This window comes from Carica papaya, chromosome 3, assembly GCF_054855325.1.
Source record: "Carica papaya isolate Zhongbai chromosome 3, ASM5485532v1, whole genome shotgun sequence".
NCBI classification, from domain to species: Eukaryota; Viridiplantae; Streptophyta; class Magnoliopsida; order Brassicales; family Caricaceae; genus Carica; species Carica papaya.
This window is the reverse complement of record NC_142311.1, coordinates 17341437-17366385: the sequence shown is the minus strand read 5'-3', so window position 1 is coordinate 17366385 and position 24949 is coordinate 17341437. Positions and strand designations below refer to the sequence as shown.

At 33.3% G+C, this 24949-nt stretch overlaps 2 protein-coding genes across 4 annotated transcripts; one reads left to right on the top strand and one right to left on the bottom strand.

Annotated features, from left to right (window-relative positions):
- Nucleotides 1–3088: 3088 nt before the first annotated feature.
- On the bottom strand, nt 3089–3907 carry LOC110819997 (late embryogenesis abundant protein). Its single transcript, XM_022049360.2, has one exon. It carries the CDS (start codon nt 3771–3773, stop codon nt 3159–3161), a length of 615 nt encoding a protein of 204 aa, XP_021905052.1. The 5' UTR covers nt 3774–3907; the 3' UTR covers nt 3089–3158.
- Nucleotides 3908–10940: 7033 nt separating this feature from the next.
- On the top strand, nt 10941–23270 carry LOC110819974 (uncharacterized). Of its 3 annotated transcripts, none has more exons than XM_022049336.2 (3): nt 10941–11112; nt 11323–12864; nt 22959–23270. In XM_022049336.2, the coding sequence occupies exons 2-3, from the start codon at nt 11352–11354 to the stop codon at nt 22997–22999; spliced, it is 1554 nt and encodes a 517-aa protein (XP_021905028.2). In that variant the 5' UTR covers nt 10941–11112; nt 11323–11351; the 3' UTR covers nt 23000–23270. The 3 variants fall into 3 exon arrangements, with proteins under 3 accessions (XP_021905028.2, XP_021905042.2, XP_021905034.2); XM_022049350.2 differs by having other exon boundaries at nt 10942–11112; nt 22954–23270; XM_022049342.2 differs by lacking the exon at nt 22959–23270 and adding an exon at nt 21624–22660 and having other exon boundaries at nt 10942–11112.
- Nucleotides 23271–24949: the final 1679 nt, after the last annotated feature.

The window sequence follows — 24949 nt, the reverse complement described above, 5'->3', positions numbered from 1 at the left end:
ATAATCATGAGCGATAATATTTATTTTATGATCAAATAAGTTTAAAAAAATAAATAAATATTAAAACAAAAAATTTAGCAAGTAAAAAATTAGTAGCTATTTAAATTAATTATTAAGATATAAATGGATTCATTTACTGCTATAATTTTGTCACTAGAAATATAAATCTCTAAATAAATTTCTAGTTTTTTACTTACACAACTTTTACATATGTTATTAAATTATCTTTGTTACATATGTTATTAAATTATTTTTGTGGTAAACAAATTAGATGTAGATGTATGCCATTGGATCTAATTCGTCTCTCTAGACGAGTATAGTTGAATCTTAAATGTGTTAGAAATAGTTAAAGTTCAACTATGAAATTTACTTTTTTTTCTCTAAGTGATCGTAGTTAAATTTATAGTTGGTTTAACAAATTAGCTACAAATTCATGTATTGATAATGTATATTTTTACATAGTTGAACAAGTGTTTAAATTGTTTTTTTAGTAAAATTTTCTCATGTCGCCTCTATAGTCTTCAACATATGTATTCTTCTTCATTAATATATTTAAAGGACTAGTTAGTGATGATTTGAGGTTTTGAGTATGGATCTCGCAATTACTAACTCCCACATTTGCAACTTAGAGATTAAATAACAATTTTTTATGTATCTGGCTTGCTCTAGGTGAAAGGCTACAAAATTCATGCTTAGAAACAAATAAGGAGATAAGAGCATGATAAAGATGGCCAAAATTCCTTTTTGATGACAATTGATAAAGGAAAGAATAAGACAATACCAAGAAACATGTCTAGTGCTTCTTATTAATAAAGGAAACTCTTGGAGCCTTACTAATTAGAGATGCATTAAAATAAGCCATCTTATAACTGATGGAGGAATGACTATTGCATTGCTAGATATTAAAAGATTGTTTAAGGCCTTTTTGTAACCTTAATGATGCACCTACTCTTTACAACTTTCTCAAGTCCTTTTATAGAGCATAAAACAGAAACGAGAACCATAGTTTCTAGAAAATAATTAAATGGAGAAAGGTACCTTAGTGAAGATAGATGACCATTACTCTTCATAAAGAAAACAAAAACCAAACTTAAAAATAAAAATTCTTAGTTATATTATAAGATTCCATTTATATTTTTTTGTTAAAGGTGATGTTAAATGATTTTCTATCTAACTATATAAGAGGCTAAGAATGAGCTTTAATAACAACTATATTTCTTAAGTGCCCTGCTCTTAATTCTTTTCTTAGGGATCTAATTCCTATTGAAGAAAATCAAACTTCTAAAATTGTGAATTAGAAAAAAATTGAACTTTTTCACAATTTTTTAAGGGCAATATTTAAGCCTATTGTGAAGAAAGGATAAAACTAAAAATTTTAAAAAAGCTCTTTTCAATAACAAAGTGTAAATTAAAGGACATGAAAGTTCAGTTATTATATATAACTAACTTTCCATATAAATGATTTACTAATTTCAATATATGTTTGTACTATCTTCTAAAGAAGGAAATGTTTGTACTTTGAATTAATGCAAATCTGAAGTAGGTTAAATAAATCCTTTTATACTTTTTTCACCCCATTTTAAAGATCTAGACTTTATGTCGAAATCTAAAATCTGAAATCTTTCACTTTAGATAACAAAAGCTACTCATGTTAGATACATATCCTATTTTTTGGACTAAAAAATGAATAAGTAATATCTTCAGAATATAAGTCAGTATGTTGCAGGTTTTACTATAAAAGCTTCAATAAAAAGAGGAAAAAACTTTAAAGTTTCTGTTAACAAGTGATAAAAAAAAAATAAGTCAGTTTTATGAAGAATTCTCTACTGTCTTCATAAGTAATTGCAAAAGTAGAAAAATAGAACAAATTTGAAATTTAAATATTAAGCATGTTTTGTGAATCAAAAGGTTTTCAATGAAAAAAAATAAATAGAGAACAACATTAAAAATGAACTTACTCTTTAAATCAATAGACAATAAATCTACTTGTTGGAGGATGCGTAAACTACTAATCTCTTAGCTGATGTTGAAGGAAGAAGTTGCTGCTCAACTTAACAATAACTAAGATAAAGAAAAAGGAGTTATTGAGGGGAGAGGAGTTGGAGGAGAGATTAAAAGGAGAATGGAGGAGTTGTTGCTCAGCTCAGTAATGGATTTTTTTAATTTCAATTAATAGGAGAAGAAAGGAAATGTGTGCACATGACTAGAGAAATTTTATGAATTTCTTGATTATTTGGTAATAATTTTTGCAATATTTTTTTTTGTAATATTTTATAATAAGTTTAAATTTAAACTTACTTTTTGGATTATTTTAGTTGGTTCTAGGTTCCAAATATTAAACTTGAACTTTTTCAAAAATAATTGGTTTTAGGTGTGATAATATTTGGGTTGGGCTACATAACCTCATAAACCTAATAATTTTATATGAATGACAAGTCTTATTGAGTACCTAAGCAAATGGAAAGTGATTGCATAACATAACTTTTACTAATGAATTTATTTTGTTATTAGAAAGAAAACCTAAACAAATAATTTTTGTTTGTATAAGTTGACATTTACTGACAAAATATCATAAGTGTTTATATTAATGAAATATTACCTATATTAACATATTTCTATTACATAGGTCAAACTTAAATTATAGAAATTGTCCATTACTAAAAAATTTCACTACTATATATCATTTTTCTTATAATAGCATGAATAAAAAGAACAAAATAGATTGTTTAAATATATATGCTTAATTTTATTTGTATTCTTATTGATAACACTATCTGAATAGAACTTTAAATACAACAAATCATTGTTAGAGTATAACTCTAAAATCGTTTTAAATAAAATATTAGTTTCAGCATATAAAAATTTAGTTCAAATGTAATTTTACCGGTAAACTTAAAAGAAGAAAGAAAGAAAAAAAAACAGTAACATTACAATGAAATCAAATTTATTTGAGTTTATATTAATTTTGGAATGTTTTAAAGGAAAAACACTAACATTTATCTATAGATTAATTAATTACCAAAAAGTAAATTATGGTTTAGAAAAAAAAAAGAAAACGAAAGAGAACAAGAAAATATAGTGGAGGAGATGATGAAATAATTAATCGTACACAAATAAAACAAGAAAACAAAAGGAATATATAATAATAAATATTTTATTTATTTAGCCTTGGAGCTGCAAGGTGATGCATTGATATATTCATGAGAAGATGGACGAAAACGGAGGTCGCAATTCAAGCCTCGCCAGAATTTGACTGAACCGAGCAAGCCTACTCTCCATCGAGCCCTGAAGTTCCCTTTCAAATTAAACCTAATCTGATCCTCCTTCAACGCCATGTCTACAACCTTCATTTGTTCCTCATCCAATGGTATAGGCGACGACTGAACCACATAATGAAAATCCACCGAACTGTTTTTCCTCACATCGAAAGTCCCGGCAACCAGCTGAGCAATACTCATTCCGTCGAAGCTCAGAGTAAACAAGTTCTTGGAGAAGGTGGCGTGAGCCCTCTCGTTATCGTTTTCTGCGCGAATGATGATGGTGATCTGGGTTTCGAGCACGCCGGCATAATCGTAGCGGAGAAGGTCGAGATGGGCGTTCATGACGCGGATGAATGGAACTCGAGGATGGACAACCATATAGCCGACGAAGACGACGATGCCGGCAATGATGACGGCGACAGAAATGATACTGCAGATTATGGCTGCACACCAGACCAGTGGGTTGGTGCGTTGACCTTGGCGAGAACTAGCCAGCCATTTTGATGAGGGCATTGGAGGTTTGCAGAGGATTTTGACAACATCCGGCAAAAAGATGAAACGAAAGATTGGGTTTTGAGGTTTAGAAATGTCTTAATTTTATGTGGAGGTTAAGTTTCATCAACCATAGTACACAGGCTTAAGCGGATTGGCAAGGTATAGAATTAGCTCTAATTGGTAGGGAAGGTTTTGGTATCTTCTTTTCCTACTTCAAAAGCATTTATATATATATATATATATATGTATATAATATACACACTTGAAAAAGCTCTCTACTATTTAATTTTTTATATGGGTTACTTCACATTTTTTTGGTTGAAAGAACTATTGAGGTTTCAAAATGGTCTTGATTAGCTCAGCAAAATTAACATTATTATTTTCTATCATGTTTGAAATTTTTTTTATACGATGTGTTCGCTAGCTCTCTAAAATTAACATTATTAGTGTTTATTATGTTGATAATTTATTTTTATATATTATGTTGACGTGAATTATACATATATATATATCATATAAATGTAGTAAATATATCAGTCGATAATGATTTGGATATTTTAGTTATAAATATATGTATAAGAATATATTAACTATAAGGAATCTTCTAATTGCCACTTTATTCTTTAAAAGTGAAAAATATATGCCAAGCTTGCTTTGCTAATTAGCAAACTCTTTCTTTCTTTCTCAAGAAACAAAACAGGGCGTACATGCAGGTAAGAAATAAATAAAATTAATATCAAAAAATGATTAATCATGAAATAATGGTTAAACATTACTGCATGCATATATAACTTATTATATAAAAATTACTTTTACTGTTTTATTTAAGGAGAACTATTGTAAATATTAAGCTATATATACATTTTATTCAAAATATCCTCGGTGCCTAAAGTATTCAATTTACCTGAGCACGCATGATCCAGAAATTAAGAAAAAAAAAGTATATATATATATATATATATATATATATATATATATATGATGATGATGATGATGATGAATACAATGACTAATTAGTGACAAACAAAACTAAAAATTCAATGATGAAATCCAAGCCAGAGTTAATCAGCTTATTAATTAGAAAACTCTAAATTAGATAACTTTTTTCACTGAGTTGTACTATATCATACAAATTAAAAGTAAGCAAGTATATCTCGAATGTTACACAAGTCAATATTTCTCCAATAAATATGAACAAAAAGGAAGGTGCATGTCATCAAATCGATTCACTTTACTCATGTCATTTCTTTCGAACATTATTCTAATACTAGTAGTAAAGAACTTTCTTTTCTTAGTCAACATAATAGTATTGATTTTTCATTATAATATGATGTAAAAAATTGTTATGGACGTATATGACAATATTTTATAGAGGTAAATATTTCTCTAAGTGCTAGGGATAAATTTTTTTCTATTACAGAAGGTTATATTAATTTTTTTTTAATTTATATTGATGACATACTTATCACAGGTAAATATTTTTCTCAAACTATTTAGTGACTGATTACATTAATTCGTTTAACATTGAATTAAACTTTTAGGAATATTTTATTTTTTGCTTATTAAACAAGCAATATGATCAAAAAATCTAAAAAGAAATTCACAAGACTAGAAGGACAAATTGCAAAAATATTTACACTAATGAGTGTTGTCCTTATCCTGTCAAAATCTATGGGGCTCCTCTTTGTAATCTAAAAATAAATTATTTTATTGCGCAAGATTTTATGTTGTTTTTCTATGACATTTATTAATTGTAAATCAATTTTTCATTCAATTAAATGGTTGAGAATAAAGCACATACGGTATGTAGATACGAAACTCAATATTAACATGCAATCCATATTTAAACATGCACAATTAGAATTAAAATTTGAACCTAAACAAGGTCTAAATACTTAATCTACGATTACCTTGTAATTGGAATGAATCAGTTTGTCATTATTGATGATATCTTGATCTATTCAAAGAGCAAAGAAGAACACACTCATCACCTGACTCAATTTTTTAAGTTCTCAGAGAAAAAAAATTGTATGCAAAATTAAGCAAGTATAGATTCTGACTTGAGCAGACTACCTTTTTAGGGCACATACTATCAAAAGATGGGATGTTAGTGAATACCGAGAAGGTTGATGCAATACTCGGTTGAAAAAACTAACTTCAGTTAAGGAGATTTATAGCTTTCTGGGAATGACAGGATATTACTGCAGGTTTGTGGAAGAGTTTTCTACCTTAACCTCTCTATGGACCCGATTTACAAAAAAGAATGTCATATTTGAGTGGAATAAGGATTGTGAAAGGAGTTTTACAGAACTTAATAAGTGGTTGACTACTGCACCCGTGTTGGCTCTACCAATTAGGACAGGTGAATACATAATGTATAGTAATGTCTCCTATCTGGAGTTGGGTTGTGTTATGATACAATATAAAATCATTATAACCTATGCGTTCAGACAATTGAAGAATCATGAAAAGAATTACTTCACCCACAACTTGGAACTTTCTGCAATTATTCATTCTCTGAAAACCTGATGTCACTACTTGTATGGAGAGACTTCTAAGATTTATACAGACTATAAGAAGTTAAAACATATATTCACTTAGAATGATCTCAATATGTATCAGAGGGATTGGATGGAACTCCTCAAGTACTATAATTGTAAGATTTTGTATCACCCGGGTAAGGGCAATGTGGTAGCCGACGCGCTCAGCAGAAAAAGTGCAGGTATATTGTCTCATTTAATAGTTTCTGAATGCAGGATAATAGGGGTTGTGCAACAATACAGCTTCAGGACTTGAAAAGGATTACATGTCTAGCTCATCTAACAGTCTAACTCGAACTGATTCAGAGAACAAAGGAAACATAATTGACCGATTCCACTCTAGCAGCTCTTAGGAAGAATACGGAACAGAGAGTAAATTCAGAGTTCCGAGTCTCTACCAATGGAATGTTCAAGTTCCAAGATAGGATGTGTATCTCAGATGAAAATGAACTAAAAAGGGATATCATAACAGAGACCCATAGCTTAAAGTTTATCACGCATCCCGGAAGTACTAAGATGTACTAAAGTATGCGATCTCGTTTTTAGTGGAGCGGGATAAAAAGAGAAATTGTCGATTTCATCTTCAAATGCCATATATGTCAGTAGGTTAAGGCAAAATATCAACACCCAAGTGGGTTATTTCAGTTATTGTCAATCTCGGAGTGGAAATGAAAACATATCACTATGAATTTTATGACAGGACTGCCAAATACACGCTCAGGATATGATGCTATCTGGGTAATTATTGATCGACTTACTAAATCCTCTCATTTTTTGGCTATCAAAAGACCCCTTAGATAAGCTAGCAAGAATTAATATCCAGAAGATAGTTAGGCTACATGGAGTCCCGGTGACAGTGGTATCCAACAAAGACCCTAGGTTCATATCTTGATTTTAATCTAGTTTTCAGCAAGTAATGGGGATGAAACTGTCCTTCAGCACTACATTCCACCCTCAAACTGATGGACAATCAGAACGGATAATTCGCATACTAGAGGATATGCTCCGAGTATGTGTTTTAGACTTCAGAGGTCATTGGGATGATCACCTACAATTGATAGAGTTTGCCTACAATAATAACTATTAAGCAAGTATCGACATGGCTTTGTACGAGGCATTGTATGCTCGACCCTGTAAGTCACCGATCTGTTGGAAAGAGGTGGGTGATATAAAATTATTTGGTCCTAATCTCGTAGAGGAGACTATAGTTAAGATAGTTAAAATCAGAAGGAACATCCAGATAACTCAGAGTAAGCAGAAGAGTTATACAGACACCCGAAAAAGAGATTTAAAATTTAAGAAAGACCATCGCGTATTTTTTAAGGCAACCCATTTCAAGGGAATCAGCAGATTTCGTAAGAGAAAAAAATTAAATCCTCAATTTATTAGACCGTTTGAAATCTTAGATAGGATTTGTATGTCTGTCTATAGGCTAGCTCTACCTCCAAAGTTATTTAGAGTCCATAATATGTTTCATGTGTTTATATTACATAAGTACAACCAAAACCTCTCGTATATCCTGTCTCACGAACCACTTTCACTGCAGGATGATCTATTCTATGAGGATGTACCGATAGGCATTATGGACTGGAAGAGTAGAGTATTTCGCAACAGAAAAATTTCCTTCTCAAGGTCTTATGGTAGAATCACGAGAAGGAAGAGGTCACTTGGGAGCTAGAATTAGACTTCCGAGCCTAGTACCCCCAACTATTTGATTAGTAAAAAGACAACAAATTTGAGGGACCAAATTTTTTTTTAAGGAGGAGAGAGATGTAACACTTAGGCTTAGAAATTTGGTCCGGGATGATTTTTTTATTTATAATATATATATAAATAATTAAAAATTTTATTTTAATTTAATTTTATTTAAATTATTGAAAAAAATAAAATAGGGACGAAATTAAAAATAATTTTAGAAAAAAAAGGTTAAATTTTGAATAAGATGGGTGCTTTTGAAAGAAAACTTGAAAATATAGGGAAAAATAAAAAAAAAAATTCGGCCACAGGGACGGCTCAGTTAGCAACCACAACAACCAGAGTACATCGCATGACAAAATACGTTGATATCGGTGCCACGGAGGTGATTCACGTGCTTGGTAATCCAACGGTCCAGATCACATCACACGCGCATGGACGGCTCAGATACGTTTCGACTTTAAGTGCAATCGAACGGACAAATTCAATCTGATCATGTGGCCCATATTCATTCTCTGAATAAGAGGAATCCAACAGACGGGAGATGACCGCGTGTCCCTGCACGAACAACCCAGATCGACACAGGGAGGGTATTTAAGCATCACATTTCAGAGAACCCTAACCCTACCTGCACCAGCCTTTGCCGAAGAAGAAGAAGAAGCGCAGCTGAAAAAGAAACCAACCGCCATCATCGCCACACCCGAGCCACTGCCGATACCAAAACATGTACTTTTTTCTTTGTTCCGCTTAGAATTTAATCTCGAGCCTCTCTGTGATCATATTAGAGCCAAATGATCGACGGGTGAGCTAAAAAGCTCAGTCGAGCCACCACGGCCAAAACTCGAAACCCTCTCTGATGACCCCCTTCCCGTTTCCTGTTTTACATCATTCTTTAACCACCGTGTTCACTGTCTTTTTCTGGTGCAGGTTAGCCAAAGAGGAACCTCAGCCGCGAAAGAGGACCGGCGAAGCCGTCACACCCAAAGACCCCTACTTGTAAGTTTTGATTTTTTGACTTTTTTGGCCAACCGAGATTTTCTAACGTATTTTTTCGTAAGAATACGTGTAAAACGGGCCAAAATTGACCAAAACTTGCCAGGCTGAAGCGAATTGCTGCTGTGGACGGCGGAACTGTCACTGGAGCACAACGGTGCCGCCGTGCCGAAACCCTAAAATTTGTCAGAAAGGTTTTTCAACACCAATTTTGGCCTCTTGATGTATTTTTGAGTACGTGACTAATATTTTAATTTTTGCAGGAAAAATTCAAGAAATTCGGATGTTAAGAGGCGTAGGAGATATTACAATATTTTGAAATACCGATCTGGGTAAGAATCCCTCACTCTATTCTCTGTTACGGTAAATTAAGGTTTAATAATAAATAAATATTATATTGTGTGAAAATTAAAAAAATCCTAAAAATGATTATAGATCACTAGTGGAGCCATAACTGGTTAGTACGAAATTACTTCTTCTATATATATTGTTCATTTGTTGTTATACTGTTGTTGTTACTTACCCCATGCACTTTAATTCATAGGTTTAATTGCATTGTCGTTTATTGATTACCTAACTGTTATTTTCATTTATTAACTGATTTGAAATAAATGTCTTAATTACTTTTCTTAATTGTTAAAGTATAAACTTGTACTGTTTGCTTAAATGTCGTTCTATTGATATGTCATTATAAAATGAGATATTGGTATGCGATTGGTAATTGGTTGATGATGTGAACCCATGTATGAAATGTTTATCAGGTATCTTGGGAAAGGGTGGACGGACTCGATATATAGAGAAAAATCCTATTGTGGACATTATCTCAGTCGAATGGGACTGAGAAATCTCATGCTGAAAGGGGTTATGAGGTATAGATTACCCTCATATCGGAAAGGGGTATCGAGGCAGTGGTATGTTTGGCGCCCGTTGCTAAACGGGATATGGGAACGACCGGTTAATTGACAAATATGATATTGGGTCCACTCATAGGGAGACATCTCAATGGACCCCCAGAAATACTGGTACACAGGTAAGAAGGTAAATTTACTGTTCATTGTTCTTGTAAATATGTAACAAAAATGATATTCGGATTATTATCTTCATATGTCGGTTTTGAAAAACTCGTAACGATAAGTATGAGAATAACAGTTTTATGTTAAATGAATTTATCTAAATTAATGGTTCAATTAGTTATTTTATGATTTTTATCAACTTTTATTTTCTGTATTAGTGATTAGTGTGATATTCTTATCGGGCTAGTGTAACTCACTCTTCTATTAACCATTTCAGATCAAGAAAACCAAAATCTAGAACCCGATCAGTAAGAGAGTTGTAAGTAGTTTACCTCCCAAACCTTTCTCTAAGTGTTAGTGGAGGTTAATCCCTTATGACATTTATTTATTTATTTTCAATCATTTATTTACTTTTTTTTATAAACCACTGTAGAATAGACATTTCCGGATCTCTATTGGACACTCTAATTTACTGTATAAGAAATGTAAATCCTAATTTTATTGTTTGCTTTCGCATTTATAATATAAATTCATTTCTTTTAAATTCAGAGTTTTTACACATGAGCCTCTAATAACCCTATTAACTTGTTCGATATGAGTTTTGATAAATCTTTGGGTTCTTCAATTGTAGCGACAAAATGATGATACTTTGTTAGTACACTTATTAATATTTTTAAATAATTTTTTGATTTAAATAAATTTTATTACTAATGACATAGTTAATACTGTTAGACATCTATTTATGGGATAAAAAATACGCTTACACTTTATAACTTTATATAAGTATTTAATTATTGATATTAAATATATTGTTAATGATAAGAATCTATTGAATAAAATTTTAAAACTTAAATTCTATTTAAATCTAAAAATAACATAGAGTCGAATATTATTTATTTATTTTCTTCAATATTACATGACTTTTTGAAAACATTTGAGAAGTACTGTATTTAACTGACTTCCTTGCTTTTTACTTGAGCCTTCATTCCGTTAGAGTACAAGTGAGAGACAAGAAGAAGCAGCATTGCGGCTTTACGTGCGGCCATTGAAGCTTTCAATACTCGGGTTCTGGGCCTCCTCAGTTTGCTTTGCCGCTGCACAGAAGAAAATAAGAAAGTAAGTCTTAAAATTGATTGCCATATCTGCATATACGGTCAGTACATGTATCTTTATCGATTACTTGTGTTTTGATCGGTAGCAACTACCTGATTTAAAAACCTCCATATGTTTCATCTCTGAATTCGAAAATTTATAAGCGTGAAGTGCTCAAACTCGATTATGGATTCCCTCTCGTTTTTCATTTCGTACCATTTTTATGTTTGTTAGGGTTTCTCTGTTCTCGTTCAACGATATGAATGGGCATCATGACTGAAAACCCTGACACAAGAATCCACTACTCTCTCAAATTAAACTCATTATCATCTTCTTCCTCCGTTACGGAAACTTCAACGGATCAGCAACAAGCACAAGAAATCCCCAAATTGCGAACTCATAAGTTTCCAACTTACCTCGATGCGCCAGCTGTTTCTTCAACTGCTCGAACTTTTTGCGAAATCCTTACCCGGGCCTCTCCGCACGAAGTGGAATCTGCACTCTCTCGTACCGGATTAATCCCCGCACCTGAAGTTGTCCAAGAAGTGCTTAAGCTTTCCTACGAATCTCCTTCTTCGGCCATTAAATTCTTCCGGTGGTCTAGCTGCTCCCAGAAGCACTCGGCCTACACCTGGAATCTGATGGTGGATCTGCTGGGTAAAAACCAGTTATTTGATCCAATGTGGGATGCCATCCGCTCCATGAGGCAAGAGGGAGTGCTGTCCACTGCCGCTTTTGTTTCTGTGTTCAGTAGCTACTGCATGGGGCACAGGTTCAATGAGGCTGTTATGAGCTTTGATGTGATGCATAAATATGGCATCCAACAGGATATCATAGCGGTGAATGCACTTTTAAGTGCAATTTGCCTTGAGGACAACCAAACAAGCAGGGCTTTTGAGGTTTTGGATAAGATTAAAGAGAAGATCCTCCCTGATGGGGATTCTTTCACTATTCTATTTGAAGGGTGGGAGAAGGAAGGCAATTTGGTGAAAGCCAAGAGTACTTTTGATGAAATGATTGAGTGCCTTGGATGGAACAAGTTACACATGTCAGCTTACAGTGCCTCTTTGATGATGCTTTTTCGTGGGTCACAGGCAGATGAAGCCATCAAGTTGTTACAAGTAATGAAAGACAACAACTGCTTGCCAGAATTGAAATTTTTCTCAAATGCTCTTGATATTCTTGTTAAGCAAAGTGATTCTACCCATGTTGTCTTGATGTGGGATATAATGGTGGGCAGCGGGCTGCTTCCTAATTTGGTTATGTATAATGCTGTCATTGGATTGCTATGCAATAATAAGGATATCCAGAAAATGTTCCAATTCCTTGATGACATGGTTTTGCATGGAGCTTTCCCTAATTCTTTGACTTATAACATGATTTTTCAATGTTTGGTCAAGAACAAGAGGGTTCGCCAACTCCATAAATTTTTGTGTGAGATGATAAAGAATGAGGCCCCTCCAACCCATGATAATTGTGCTGCAGCCATTACAATGGCCTTAGAGGAGGATGATCCGGAAATGGCAATTGATATATGGAACTATATGGTTGAGAATCAAGTCTCACCTCTTGAACAAAGTGCCAATGCATTGCTCATTGGACTTTGTAACTTGTGTAGGTTAACAGTGCTTGCAAGATTTGTGGAAGATATGGTCAATAGGGAAGTCGATATATACGAGTCAACAATTGCAAAGTTGAAGAATGCATTTTATAAGGAGGGAAGAAGCACAAAAGACAGGTTTGATAGTCTTCTGAGGAGACGAAAAACATCTTCAGGTAATAATGTTCTTCATTGAACTTGTATTGAAGCTTGTTGCTTGAGATAAAATTAACAAACAAATTAGATTTTTGGTAGTTATAGTTAAGTGCTTTTGTATTGCACCATTTTTTCATCATACAACGGTCTTGTGCTTGCCTTTTGCTATGGATGGTGACATTTTTACTTTCTTTTTTAGGCTTTTAATTTAATATCTTAGTGTTCCAAATGTTTGGTATTGCTTCTTGAATTGCCTTTTCAATATATTTGAAAGAGGTTTCTAGACTCCACATTGATGTTCGTTAAATTTGGGAGTAATGTTGAGATTCTGCTCCTATAATGATCGCATGAGGAGGAAATGGGGTGTCATTGATGAAAATGGGTTGTAAGTAGTGATTTGATCCCCAAGGTGGGAGGAGAAGAGATGCTAAGGACCTTTTTCCCTATTAGTTTGAAGGGAAAAAGACCAATCTGAAAGTTCTTGCTTAAAGACTGGGTTAGGTGATTGGTAAAGCGAGCCAATATGGTTTGTGTCAAGTCCTTGATGCTGCCTTGATTTCTGTTGGGGTTGTAGTTTATGTTCTTAAGTGTGGAGAATGAATCTTTTATAAGCTAGAGGTTGAGAAAGCCTATGATCACATATATTTCGATTTTTTGATTATTTGTTATATTTTATGGATTTTGCTGAGATACTGTAAGCGGACAAGAAGATGTGTTGCTACCCCCTTGTTTGTAGTTTCACTCAATCAGAGCCTTTTTTATTTCATTCACTCCTTTATGAAGAGATAAATATACTCTTTTAATTGATTTGTCATTAAATTTGTAATATAGTTTGTCTATATCACTAGTCTTACATTTTTCTATCATTTAGGCTCTATAATCTCTTGCCTGTAAGGATAGGATTCTACAACCTAATGATACAAGATACTATATTGATATACAGAAACCATATGACTAATTTAATAACATATTAAATGTAAGAGTATGTTTATCCCTTTATTCTAATGATCTTAACATGGGATTTCTTCTCACTCTTCTTCAACCTGGCCCTGGAAGATTGAATGAAATCTTCCTCAAGCGGATTAGAGCATACAAATCTCATTCAAGGTTGGCCAATGGTAGCATAACTCAAGAAGGGAGGTGGCCCATTTATTATTTGTTTATTCCAATTTTTGGTTTTGCAGGCCTGGGAAAGAGGTCTTGTTAAATAATTGATAAAATTGTGATTTCCTCTAGGGTCGTCTCAGCTTTGGTCCTAGGATCACTATGAACAAGTCAATCGTGGTGGAAGGATTTATTGACAAGTTTCTGTGTTCTTTTTGAAAGTACCCTTTTTTTGTGCTAAGTGGCAGCTTATTCTTTGCAAGCTCGACAAGGAGCTGGAAGATGAACTCTCTCTCTACATATTGAGGGCTTGCTCATATTATAAGTATTTTATCAATCTTTGCAGTTACTTCCTCTCCTTTTTTGATGCCTTCTGATGTTGCATATAGACTTGAGTCTTATCAATTTTGTTTTCCTTTGTTGACTTCCAAATTATAGGTATTGTTTCCTTGTGGCCTGGAAGTCTCTTAAGCATCTCTCTACGAAGGAGGGTCTTGATATATGATTCCTAACTGAGAGCAAACATATATTAGCTAAATGGCTATGGGAATTTATGGCTTGTTGGAGTGGTTTTTTGGAGTGAAATGATTATTGCCAAACATGATATGGTTAGAGGGTTAGAAGATAGTAAGGATGGATAGGCTAATTGGATAAGCTTCTCGAAAAGGATTAGCAGGGATTAACATTGTGACAGATGTGGTGCATTTTAGAATTGGCCATGGTCAGGCAATGGGTTTTTAGTCTGAGTATTAGTGTACTGACAAGTGATGCGGAACCTGGGATCCATAATGGAATTCAAAACCCCGCATATAAATCAGCAATCAGAAACTCCAAACCCTCCCTACTTGACCCGCACTCAATAGAGTGCGCCATGAGACTAAAGTAACTGAGAAATAAATAAAGAAATAGAATTGAAAAGACGCCATGAGACTTATCTCGATAAGTGATCCCAATTCCTACCACAACAAGTTGGTCGAAAACTCATCCACTCGCTCACTCTTGCAAGGTTAAAAGTTTAAAAATGGATACTTGAATTTTATTAATAAGCTGAATATTCTGAATTCAATTACAACTCTAAATTGAATGTATATTTATAGTGTAGGCCATACGAATAATAAAGGAAAAATAATCTCTTAATTAATGGTCAAAATTATATAGGAAATTAAATCTAGACTAGAATGGAAAACTAGCAAGAATTAAGAAAATTACAACTAAAATAGTATAGATATGATTTCCCTATGAAGAAAACTTTTTAAATAGGAAATATCTTAATTAACTGTGGCTGATTTAGGGGAAAAGATTCTGCCAAAATATTTTCCTCTTTCTCAAGTATTTTCCTTTTCTGCGAGATTTGACATTTAAGGAGTTTTCTTCTTTCTCAAGATAGATTGTAATTTAGGAGCAATTTTCCCTCTTGGTTGATATTTAATTGTGAAGATTTTCCATATGATTAGGAAATAAAATTCAATGAGAATTTTTCGTTTTCATATCTTGCAGAATTTTTTCCTTTTCTTGTTTATTTTCCTCTTGCACTTGGGATGAATATAATATACTATTATATCCTTGGATTAATGTCATGTTGTCATCTTTTCTTAGGCTTCTTTAATGGGTCCAATCTCATTTTTCTCATTGATCCACGCTTGGATAAAAAGTTGGAAACCTTGTAATTTTTTAGCTCTCCCTCTTACAATGGGCCCACTTGACATTGAAATATCCTCTCCACCAACTTGACCCATGTCCTGCTCACATCATCCCCTCTCTTCAAAAAGATTCGTTCTCGAATCTGAACCTGCATCAAAAAGGGAAATGTCAAAAACATTAAAGGTAGTAGACACACCGTACTCACCTGGGAGATCAATTTTGTTGGTATTGTCATTGATACACTTTAGAACTTGAAAAGGTTTGTCTCCTTGGGGGTCCAACTTAGATTTTTCCTGATTGAGAAATCTTTTTTTCGGCATATGAACCCATACCCAATCGTCGGGTTGGAACACTACTCGCTTTCTTCCTTTATTGGCGTGTCGTGCATAGGATTCATTCTTTTTTTGGATATGTCATCTGGCCTTTTCATGTATGGCTTTAACAAGTTCTGCTCTCCGCTGACCATCGATATCCTGAACTTCCTGCAAAGCTAAAGACGTGAGGTCCAACGGAATTAAATGATTAAAACCGTAAACAATCTCAAAAGGTGAAAATCCTTTAGATATATGAATGCACCTATTATATGCAAATTCTATCATAGACAAACAATTCTCCCATGTTTTCAAGTTTCGGCCAGTTATAACTCTCAACAAGGATCCTAAGGTCCTGTTAACGACTTTAGTCTGACCATCAATCTGAGGGTGACATGTAGTAGAGAATAATAACTTAGTTCTTAATTTACCCCACAGAATTGTCCAAAAGTGACTAAGGAATTTCACATTCCTATCACTCACAATTGTCTTAGGAATGCCATGAAGTCTCACAATATTCTTAAAAAATAAATTTGCGATATTTGTCACATCATTAGTCTTATACCATGCAACGAAGTATGCCATCTTACTAAATCTATCCACGACGACAAATATGCTATCACTACCTCTTCTGGTCTTATGCAATCCTAATACAAAATCCATAGATATTATCTATCCAAGGTGTTGTAGGCACAGGTAAAGATGTGTATAATCCATGAGGTAGAATTCTAGATTTAGCCTGCTTATACACAATGCACTTACCACAAATGCACTCAACAGCTTTCCTCATGTTAGGCCAATAAAAATGTTTATTTAGTATATATAGTTTTAGTTATCCCAAAGTGCCCCATCAATCCCCCACTGTGAGCCTCATGCACCAGTAATTCCCTGAGTGAATAGTTGAGTACACATAACTTACCATCCCTATAGAGGAAATCATTATGCCTATAAAATTTCTGGAATGCAGAATGCTCACATGCATAATAAACAGTGGAAAAATCATTATCATTAGCGTACATCTCCTTATTATGTTCAAATCCTAACAAGTTAGAGCTAAATGTAGAAATTAAAGCATATCTGCGAGATAATGCATCAGTAACAATATTATCATTACCTTGTTTATACTTGATTATATAGGGGAAAGATTTTATGAACTTGACCCACTTACCGTGACGACGGTTGAGTTTATCTTGACTTTTCAGATGTTTTAGGAATTCATGGTCTGTGTGGATCACGAACTCCTTTGGTAATAAATAATGCTGTCATACCTCTAATACTCTCATCAAGACGTACAACTCCTTGTCGTAGGTTGAGTAATTCAACGGTGCGCCACTAAGTTTCTCACTAAAATAAGTCACGGGATGCCCTTCCTGCATCAGAACTTCTCCTATACTAATACTTGAAGTATCACATTCAAGTTCAAAAGTTTTGTTAAAATTAGGTAAAGCTAAAATAGGTGCAGAATATAATTTATCTTTCAATAAAGTAAAAGTATGTTCTTGTTTTTCAGTCCATACAAATTTTACATTTTTCTTTACCAGTTTATTCAATGGTGCTGCTATGGAACTGAAATTCTTAACAAACATGCGATAGAAGCTCGCTAAACCATAGAAACTCCTTACCTCACTGGCTGATGTTGGAGTAGGCCATTCTTTGATTGCTTTCACCTTATTTTCATCTACCTCAATACCCTATGCACTAACTACAAATCCTAAAAAATTATTTTTTCACTGCAGAACATACACTTCTTGGCATTTGCATACAACTGTTCTTTTCTAAGAACCTCAAGGACAGATCGGGTATGTTGAAGGTGATCTTTTAAAGACTTGCTGTAAATTAGGATGTCATCACAGTAAACTACCACAAATTTATCTAGAAAAGGTCTTAAAACATGATTTATAAGTCTCATGGAGGTGCTAGGTGCATTTGATAACCCAAAAGACATTAATAACCATTCATACAACCTAAACTTGGTTTTAAAGGCAGTTTTCCACTCATCTCTAAGTTTCATCCTAATTTGGTAGTATCCACTCTTAAGATCTATCTTAATGAAAATAGTAGATCCACTCAATTCATCCAACATATCATTTAATTTAAGGATATGGTGTTTATACTTTACTGTAATTTTGTTGACGGTTCGGCAATCCGCATACATCCTCCAAGAGCCATCTTTCTTAGGCACCAATAACACTGGAATAGCATAAGGGCTCAAACTTTCTCTTACATGTCCCTTACCTAACAACTCCTCCACTTGCTGTTGAAGTTCCTTTGTCTCCTTACGATTACTTCAATAGGCTGGATGGATGGGAGTTGAAGCTCCAGGGATAAAGTCAATCTAATGTTCAATCCCTCATGGCAGTGATAGACCATTCGGAATCTCTTCCGAGAACACATCTTCATATTCTTGCAAAAGAGAGAAAATAGAATTAGGTAAAAAAGTGTCAAGGTCAGAAAAAGTTAGATAGGCTTTATTGTACCAAAGTACAATTAAGCTTTGTTTCTCATAGATCGCTCTCCTCACTTCTCTCACCCTCACATATAAACATTCTTTTCTATTCTCTCTCTCACTTTCTCTCATTGGGCCTTTTTTATTATTTTTTTGGTATCTTTTATGCTTAATGGGCTTTCTTTATTTCTTTCAGTCTCTTTTTCTCTCAGTGGGCCATTCTTTTTCTTTTCGGCTTCTTTTCCTTCTTTTTTTTTCCTTTTTCTTTTTTCGATTTTTCTTCAAAGGATTTCTTGAATTGGTTTGATCAGCATAGACCTCTTTTAGAGATAGAGGTGTCAAAATGTGTTTTAGGCTATCTAGACGTAAAGAATATTGATTCTTGAACCCATCGTAATGTACCAGTCTATCATACTGCCATGGTCGTCCAAGCAAGATATGACTGGCACGCATGGGAATGACATCATAGCATACCTATGGAGAAGGGAATCTTGACTTGCTTGTGTACACTAATTTCTCCACAATGTAGTCTATAAGGGTTAGGGTGTTTAGTACAAGATAACCCTAACTTGTCAACTAGTAAAGTATTGGCGACATTGTTACAATTGCCTCCGTCTATAATCAGACTGCATACCTTCTTATTCACATGACATTTGGTGTGAAAAATATTCTCTCTTTGATCGTTGGAGCTTCTGATGTAATTCTCTGTCATAATAAGATGTGACAAATCTCTTTCTCATATTAGACTTCATCTCTCTCCAAGTGGATATAGGTTGGTTTCCATCTCTTCTCCTCAGAGCAGTCACTTGATCCCATCAAACAAGTGCATAATCTGTGAACTCAACAGCTGCTAACTTTACTTTTTTGGCTTCACTATAGTTGTGGCAATAAAAAATCAATTCTACCTTCCGTTTCTACTTAAGATACGTCTCTGCATCATTCACTCCTCTAAACGGGGATATCTGCATCTTGATGGATCAATGTCATCATCTTCTCTGCAGATTTTTCTTCTACCGACTTCAATATTGTCGCAATGTGACTCGTCATCATCCTAACGATGTTGGCGTCTGGGATGACTACGGTTCCTTCCTCCATCTCTCTCATCCATTCTTGTTGCTTATCTTCAATGACTATGCCCAATCTATTGTACATGTCATCCATCATAGCCTCCATGCGTTCTTCCAAGGTCATAGGTCGGTTGATTTTACTAAGCTCTCATGTCTTCTCCTATCAAGTTGAGTGTTGGAATTGGATCTCTTGAATCAAGATAAGTAAAGTTGTCTTTTAAGACTCTGCAAAGAATCCTAAAAAGGAATCTTGTTCTCTAAAATTTCAGAAGTAAGCACACAAATGAAGAATATGTGATGCGCTTATGTTTATAGCTAAGTAGTTATGATGCAATTAACCACTTAGATGTATAATGGAACTAAAGCACTTAAAAAAGAATGAAATTAAGAGTAGAAAAAGACAATTATGGATTTAAAGCGTCAAGAATCCAATTAATCTCTGTGGATATAACCGAAATGTTATACCTAATTATTCTACTCCAATGACGGTTGCGCCCTATGACTTGAGTTTCTTTTATGCAGATACTAATGCAGAATATTGGATGTAATATTGGGAAAAAAAATAAATAAACCAAAGAGCTTTTTTGCTCTCTGCTTTTTTTTTCAATTTTTTTTTTAATTATAATAACACTGTAAAAATTTCTTTTGAAAACAAACTAAATGAATTAGCATTTTATGTAACGAGTGCTAATTTTATGTAAGAAATAAATGTAAATAGTAAATAAAAAAGATAGTAGATTTACCGAAATCTGGCTTTGATAACAACTGATGCGGAACTCGGGATCAACAATGGAATCCAAAACCTCGCATATACATCAGCAATCAAAAACTTAAAACTCTAAACAAACCTTCCCTACTTGACTCGTACTCAATAGGGGAGTGAAAACTAAGATAACTGGAAAAGAAATAAAGTATTAGAATTGAAAAGATGTCACGAGACTTATCTCGATAAGTGATTCCAATTCTTAACACAACAAATTTGTCGAAAACTGACTCACTCACTCTTGCAAGCTTGAAATCTTAAAACAAGAATACTTAAAATTTATTAATAAGCTGAATATTCTGAATTCAATTACAACTCTAAATTGAATATCTATTTATAGTGTAGGTCATGCAAATAATAAGGGAAAAATAATCTCCTAATTAATGGTAGAAATTAGATAAGAAATTAAATTTAAACTAGAATGGAAAACTATCAAGAATTAAGAAAATTACAATTAAAATAGTATATATATGATTTCTCTACGAGGAAAACTTTTAAATAAGAAATATCTTAATTAATTGTGACTGATTTAGGAGAAGAGATTTTGTCAAAATATTTTCACTTTTTCAAGTATTTTCATTTTCTGCGAGATTCGGCATTTAAAGAGCTTTCCTCTTTTTCAAAATAGCTTGTAATTTAGGAGCAATTTTCCATCTTTGCTAATATTTAATTGTGAAGATTTCTCATATGATTAGCAAATAAAATTTCATGAGAATTTTTTCTTTTCATGTCTTGAGATTTTTTTTCTTTTCTTGTTTATTTCCCTCATGCACTTGAGGTGAATATAAGATACTATTATACCTTTAGGTTAGTGGCTATGTTGTCATTTTTTTTCGGGCTTCTTTAATGGGTCCAATCCGATCTTCCTCATTAATTTACGCTTGGATAAAAAGTTGGAGAACTTGTTATAAACTTTTAGCTCTCCCCCTTGTAATGGGCTCACTTGGCATTGAAATATTCTCTCTGTCAACTTGATCCATGTCCATAGTCACCTCAACAAGCCTCTGAAAGATTCTTTCTTATATATTATTTAGTATTGGCCAGAGACAAGAATGCCTTAGGCAGTCATGTCTTGGTTTTTGATGGTTCTGGCAGGCCCTTATGGAATATCCAACTAATCTTTTGAATGATTGGAGAGTAATGAAGCTTTGTTGCCATTGTTAGCTCTTTGCCAATTTTATCACTGTTTTTCACCAAGAAGGGGGTGTTCTCTCTAATTTCCTTATTACAATCTTCTCTTCCAGTTTGATGTTCCTTTTAGATTTCGTGGAAACATATTTGAAAAAGAAAGGCTTTTTCCATAGAATTTTTTTATTTCCTGCTTAGGAAGTCACTTGGGGCAAAATTCTCGCTTTCTACAATCTTAGAAGAAGAGATAAAATTATAGTTAACGATTTTCCTTTTGTGATGGAAGAATACCCTGACCATCTCCTCCTTTCATGTGCAGAGGCTAGAAGGTTTTAGGATTTGGTCCTTAGTCTCCTAAACCAGTCTTGAGTGGTTAGTAGCTCAGTCGCTGGTCAGATTTTGGCTTGGATTACATTAGAGGTGGCAAGGTAAGAAAGGAAGCCCATTTCCCTTATTCTATATGCTTTTATGTAGGTGAAATGGAAGGAAAGCAACACTGAAGCTTCTGAGAGTGCCAGCTCTCCTTTTGGTTAGCATTGAAGATTACTGGTTTCGAACCCTTGAGTATTTTGTTTAGAGTTAGTTCTCTCCAATATAGAGATGATTTAGGGGATCTTTAAATATATATGTACAATTTTGGAAATGTTTGAAGTACTTTTATACAGGGGAGAGACCTCGGTGCGTTGCATATAATGCTCTTCTTTTTCTCTAAACAAGAATACTAAATCTAACCCTTCAATCTATGCCCATACTAGACAGCCAGACCCGAAGCCAAGCAACCTAGCAGTCAACCAGAAGGAAATCTCACAAACCTTGGAGGTCCAAAGATATATACCAGCTTCCAACCAGTAGAACTGGTATTTCCTTCTCTCCTCTCATCTCAAAGAAGCCTAGGTGGCTACATTGGAAGCTCTCATGCCAACCAAAATGGGAGGTAAAAAAGTTAGGACAGTGCACTCTTGATGAGAGAGAGTAAGCCGCCCACCCCTTTTTTCTTGGTTCCTTGAAAATTGAGATGATTCAATTATCATGAATTTTTATGTTTCCAAAAGTTAAAACCGGTAGAGACAAGTCTGTTGGGGGTTTCATTTATTTTCCCTTGAAAACAAAAAAACAGGAACAGTTATGTCCTCCAGGGTGCCTATTTCCTTTTTCTCTTTGACTTAGAGTGGCATAACAATTTGTTGTCTTTTTAAATAATACGTTTTCACAAGTTTGTGTGTAAATGGACTCAACTGTGTAGTTTTCTCTTGACTCTAGAGGTAATAAGAGACCGTATGGTTGTCTCCCTATAAGTATTAGTATTATCTTCAAGATGATTGCCACAGAAGATGCAAAAGATATCTTTCATTTTTATTCAGCGAGCATGACATGCATGCCGGGCAGGACTACTGCAAATGGTTTCTTCTATTTGGATTACCATTTTGTTTGGAATGGCTATATTTATCTCGTTAGTTCAAGCTTACAACACCATAGATACTTTTGGAATTGAGTACTGTGAAATTTTCTGTCATATTTTCCAAAGTGAATATCTCAGAATTTTTGTTAACCGTACTAAAATGTAATATAAAATTCATGATTTTTGAAAAACTATGCTTTATTTCTTGCTTTCAAGTTTAGATATCCTTTTTTTTTTTTTTTTTGGCTAGTCTAGACGGAGGGATTTGGAGAAAGCACCTGATTCAGCTTATATAATTGTAATGTGGTATTATTAAGATTGTTTAGCTAGTGTCCTATTTAGTTATTCTTTTATTGTAAGCTTTTCAATTAACTAATTTATTTTTATATTCAGTTTATTTCCTAGGAAAGCTTACAGTTCTCTTATTTTGATTATATTTGGTGTCTATAAGTAAAATATCTAACTAAATTTTTATTTACATTGTTATGGTTATTTCATAAACATTTGTAAATGAATTAATTATTTAAAATTTGAGATATCTAATAAGTATTGGATTTAATCCCTCAATGCATTACATTCGTTTGTGACATCAATTTACCACGTTAATGTTAGTAGTATTCTTAGTGAAATTCTTTTTTGCCGTAAATTTTTTTAATACATCAGTTATTTATTTATTTATTTATTTATTTATTTATTTATCTAAATTTTATTGCTTTATAATAAGAGAAAGAAACTCTAACTATTCAAGTAAAAAATAATTTATTCTAACACATTATCTGATAAAAAGAAGTACAATATATTAGTCACATCTAAAGTTGAATCAACTTTTCAGTAATTAAGCTGCTTTTGCCAAATTTGAACTTCAGTTTCTATAAATTTTCTACAAAATTGTGAGATAGATTGAACTTGAGTTTGTTGGTTTTTCTACTTCTTATTTCCTTTGATTTGGCATTTTCTTTTCTATCATGTTAGCCTTAGTTATTGATTGAAGGAAAAAAAAAAAAAAAAAAAATTGCTCTTGCCAATAACAATTGTTATTTGTTTAGCCTTAAAAGGAAAAAAGAAAAATTGTCTTACTGTTCAAGTTCTCTTGTTCTAACATGAATAATTTATTAAAGCTACAAATTCTTACACTTGTCCAGCAAGTGCGATCACTTGATAAAACAAGCAAACATCAAACGTACAACTGTGTTGCTTTACAAAAAACCTAGTAAATACACAAAAGAATAACAACTCCTGATCACAAACAACTACAAGAATACACAATAGCAACAATATAAACTTCTCAAAATGTAAGCTAGAAACATACAAGACTATTGTTATTTTTTAAAAAAATAAAATTCCTAAAACAACACTTGTTATACTTATTCCACGATCTTATTAAGATTATCAGCATTACTGCCTTTTTGACAAGCCTACCTAAACATACTAACAAAACAAAGTTGTGCTAATATTTTCCATAAAATAAAAGTTGAGGCAATTCTTAGTAGCATAAAAAAAATCCTTTAGAACTTTAATAATTGAAGCCGGCACAAGAGCATGTCAAAATTATTTCATTACTATAGCAACACAAATATAACAAATTGTAGCCTCCAAAAACGCTCTTGATTTAATACTCATGAAAAAACACCAGTTTAGAACGATCCTCATTTGCAATTAAACTTTATATCAACCCACAATATACTATCATATCAACTCGTCCCCTCGTACAAGAAACCTATTTATCTGTATGCTTTTTACAAAACATTAACATTCGATGATCCTTAAAAAAGACATTGTCTCACCCTCTCCATCCAAATCACACTCCTTAGCCCACTTAACAGCAATTCCTCCCATATCCCCTTCATATTTGACCTCCAAACAAAATTTTTTCCTGAACAAAATAATAAACTTCTTTATCTCCCACCACTTGGCTCCTCATAACCATCCTTGCCCCATTATCACAACATCTCGTCTCCTTTCATGCATAAACCACATATATTGAACATCTATCCTCTCTCTACGCAAAATTCCTCTTAATAACTTCACAACTTCACTTTCTACCTCATGTTTATAACTCCTATCACCACTTCAACATATTTTAATAAAATTCCTACAAAAACTAGAAAGGATATTAGGTAATAACATAACTTCATTATCACACACAATGAATGTTTGCAAAAACCTTAAGTAGGCAAAAGCTAGTACACCTCTGCAACAATTAAATTCGAGTCAACAGAAAATTTTACAACCAGACACAAAATTCT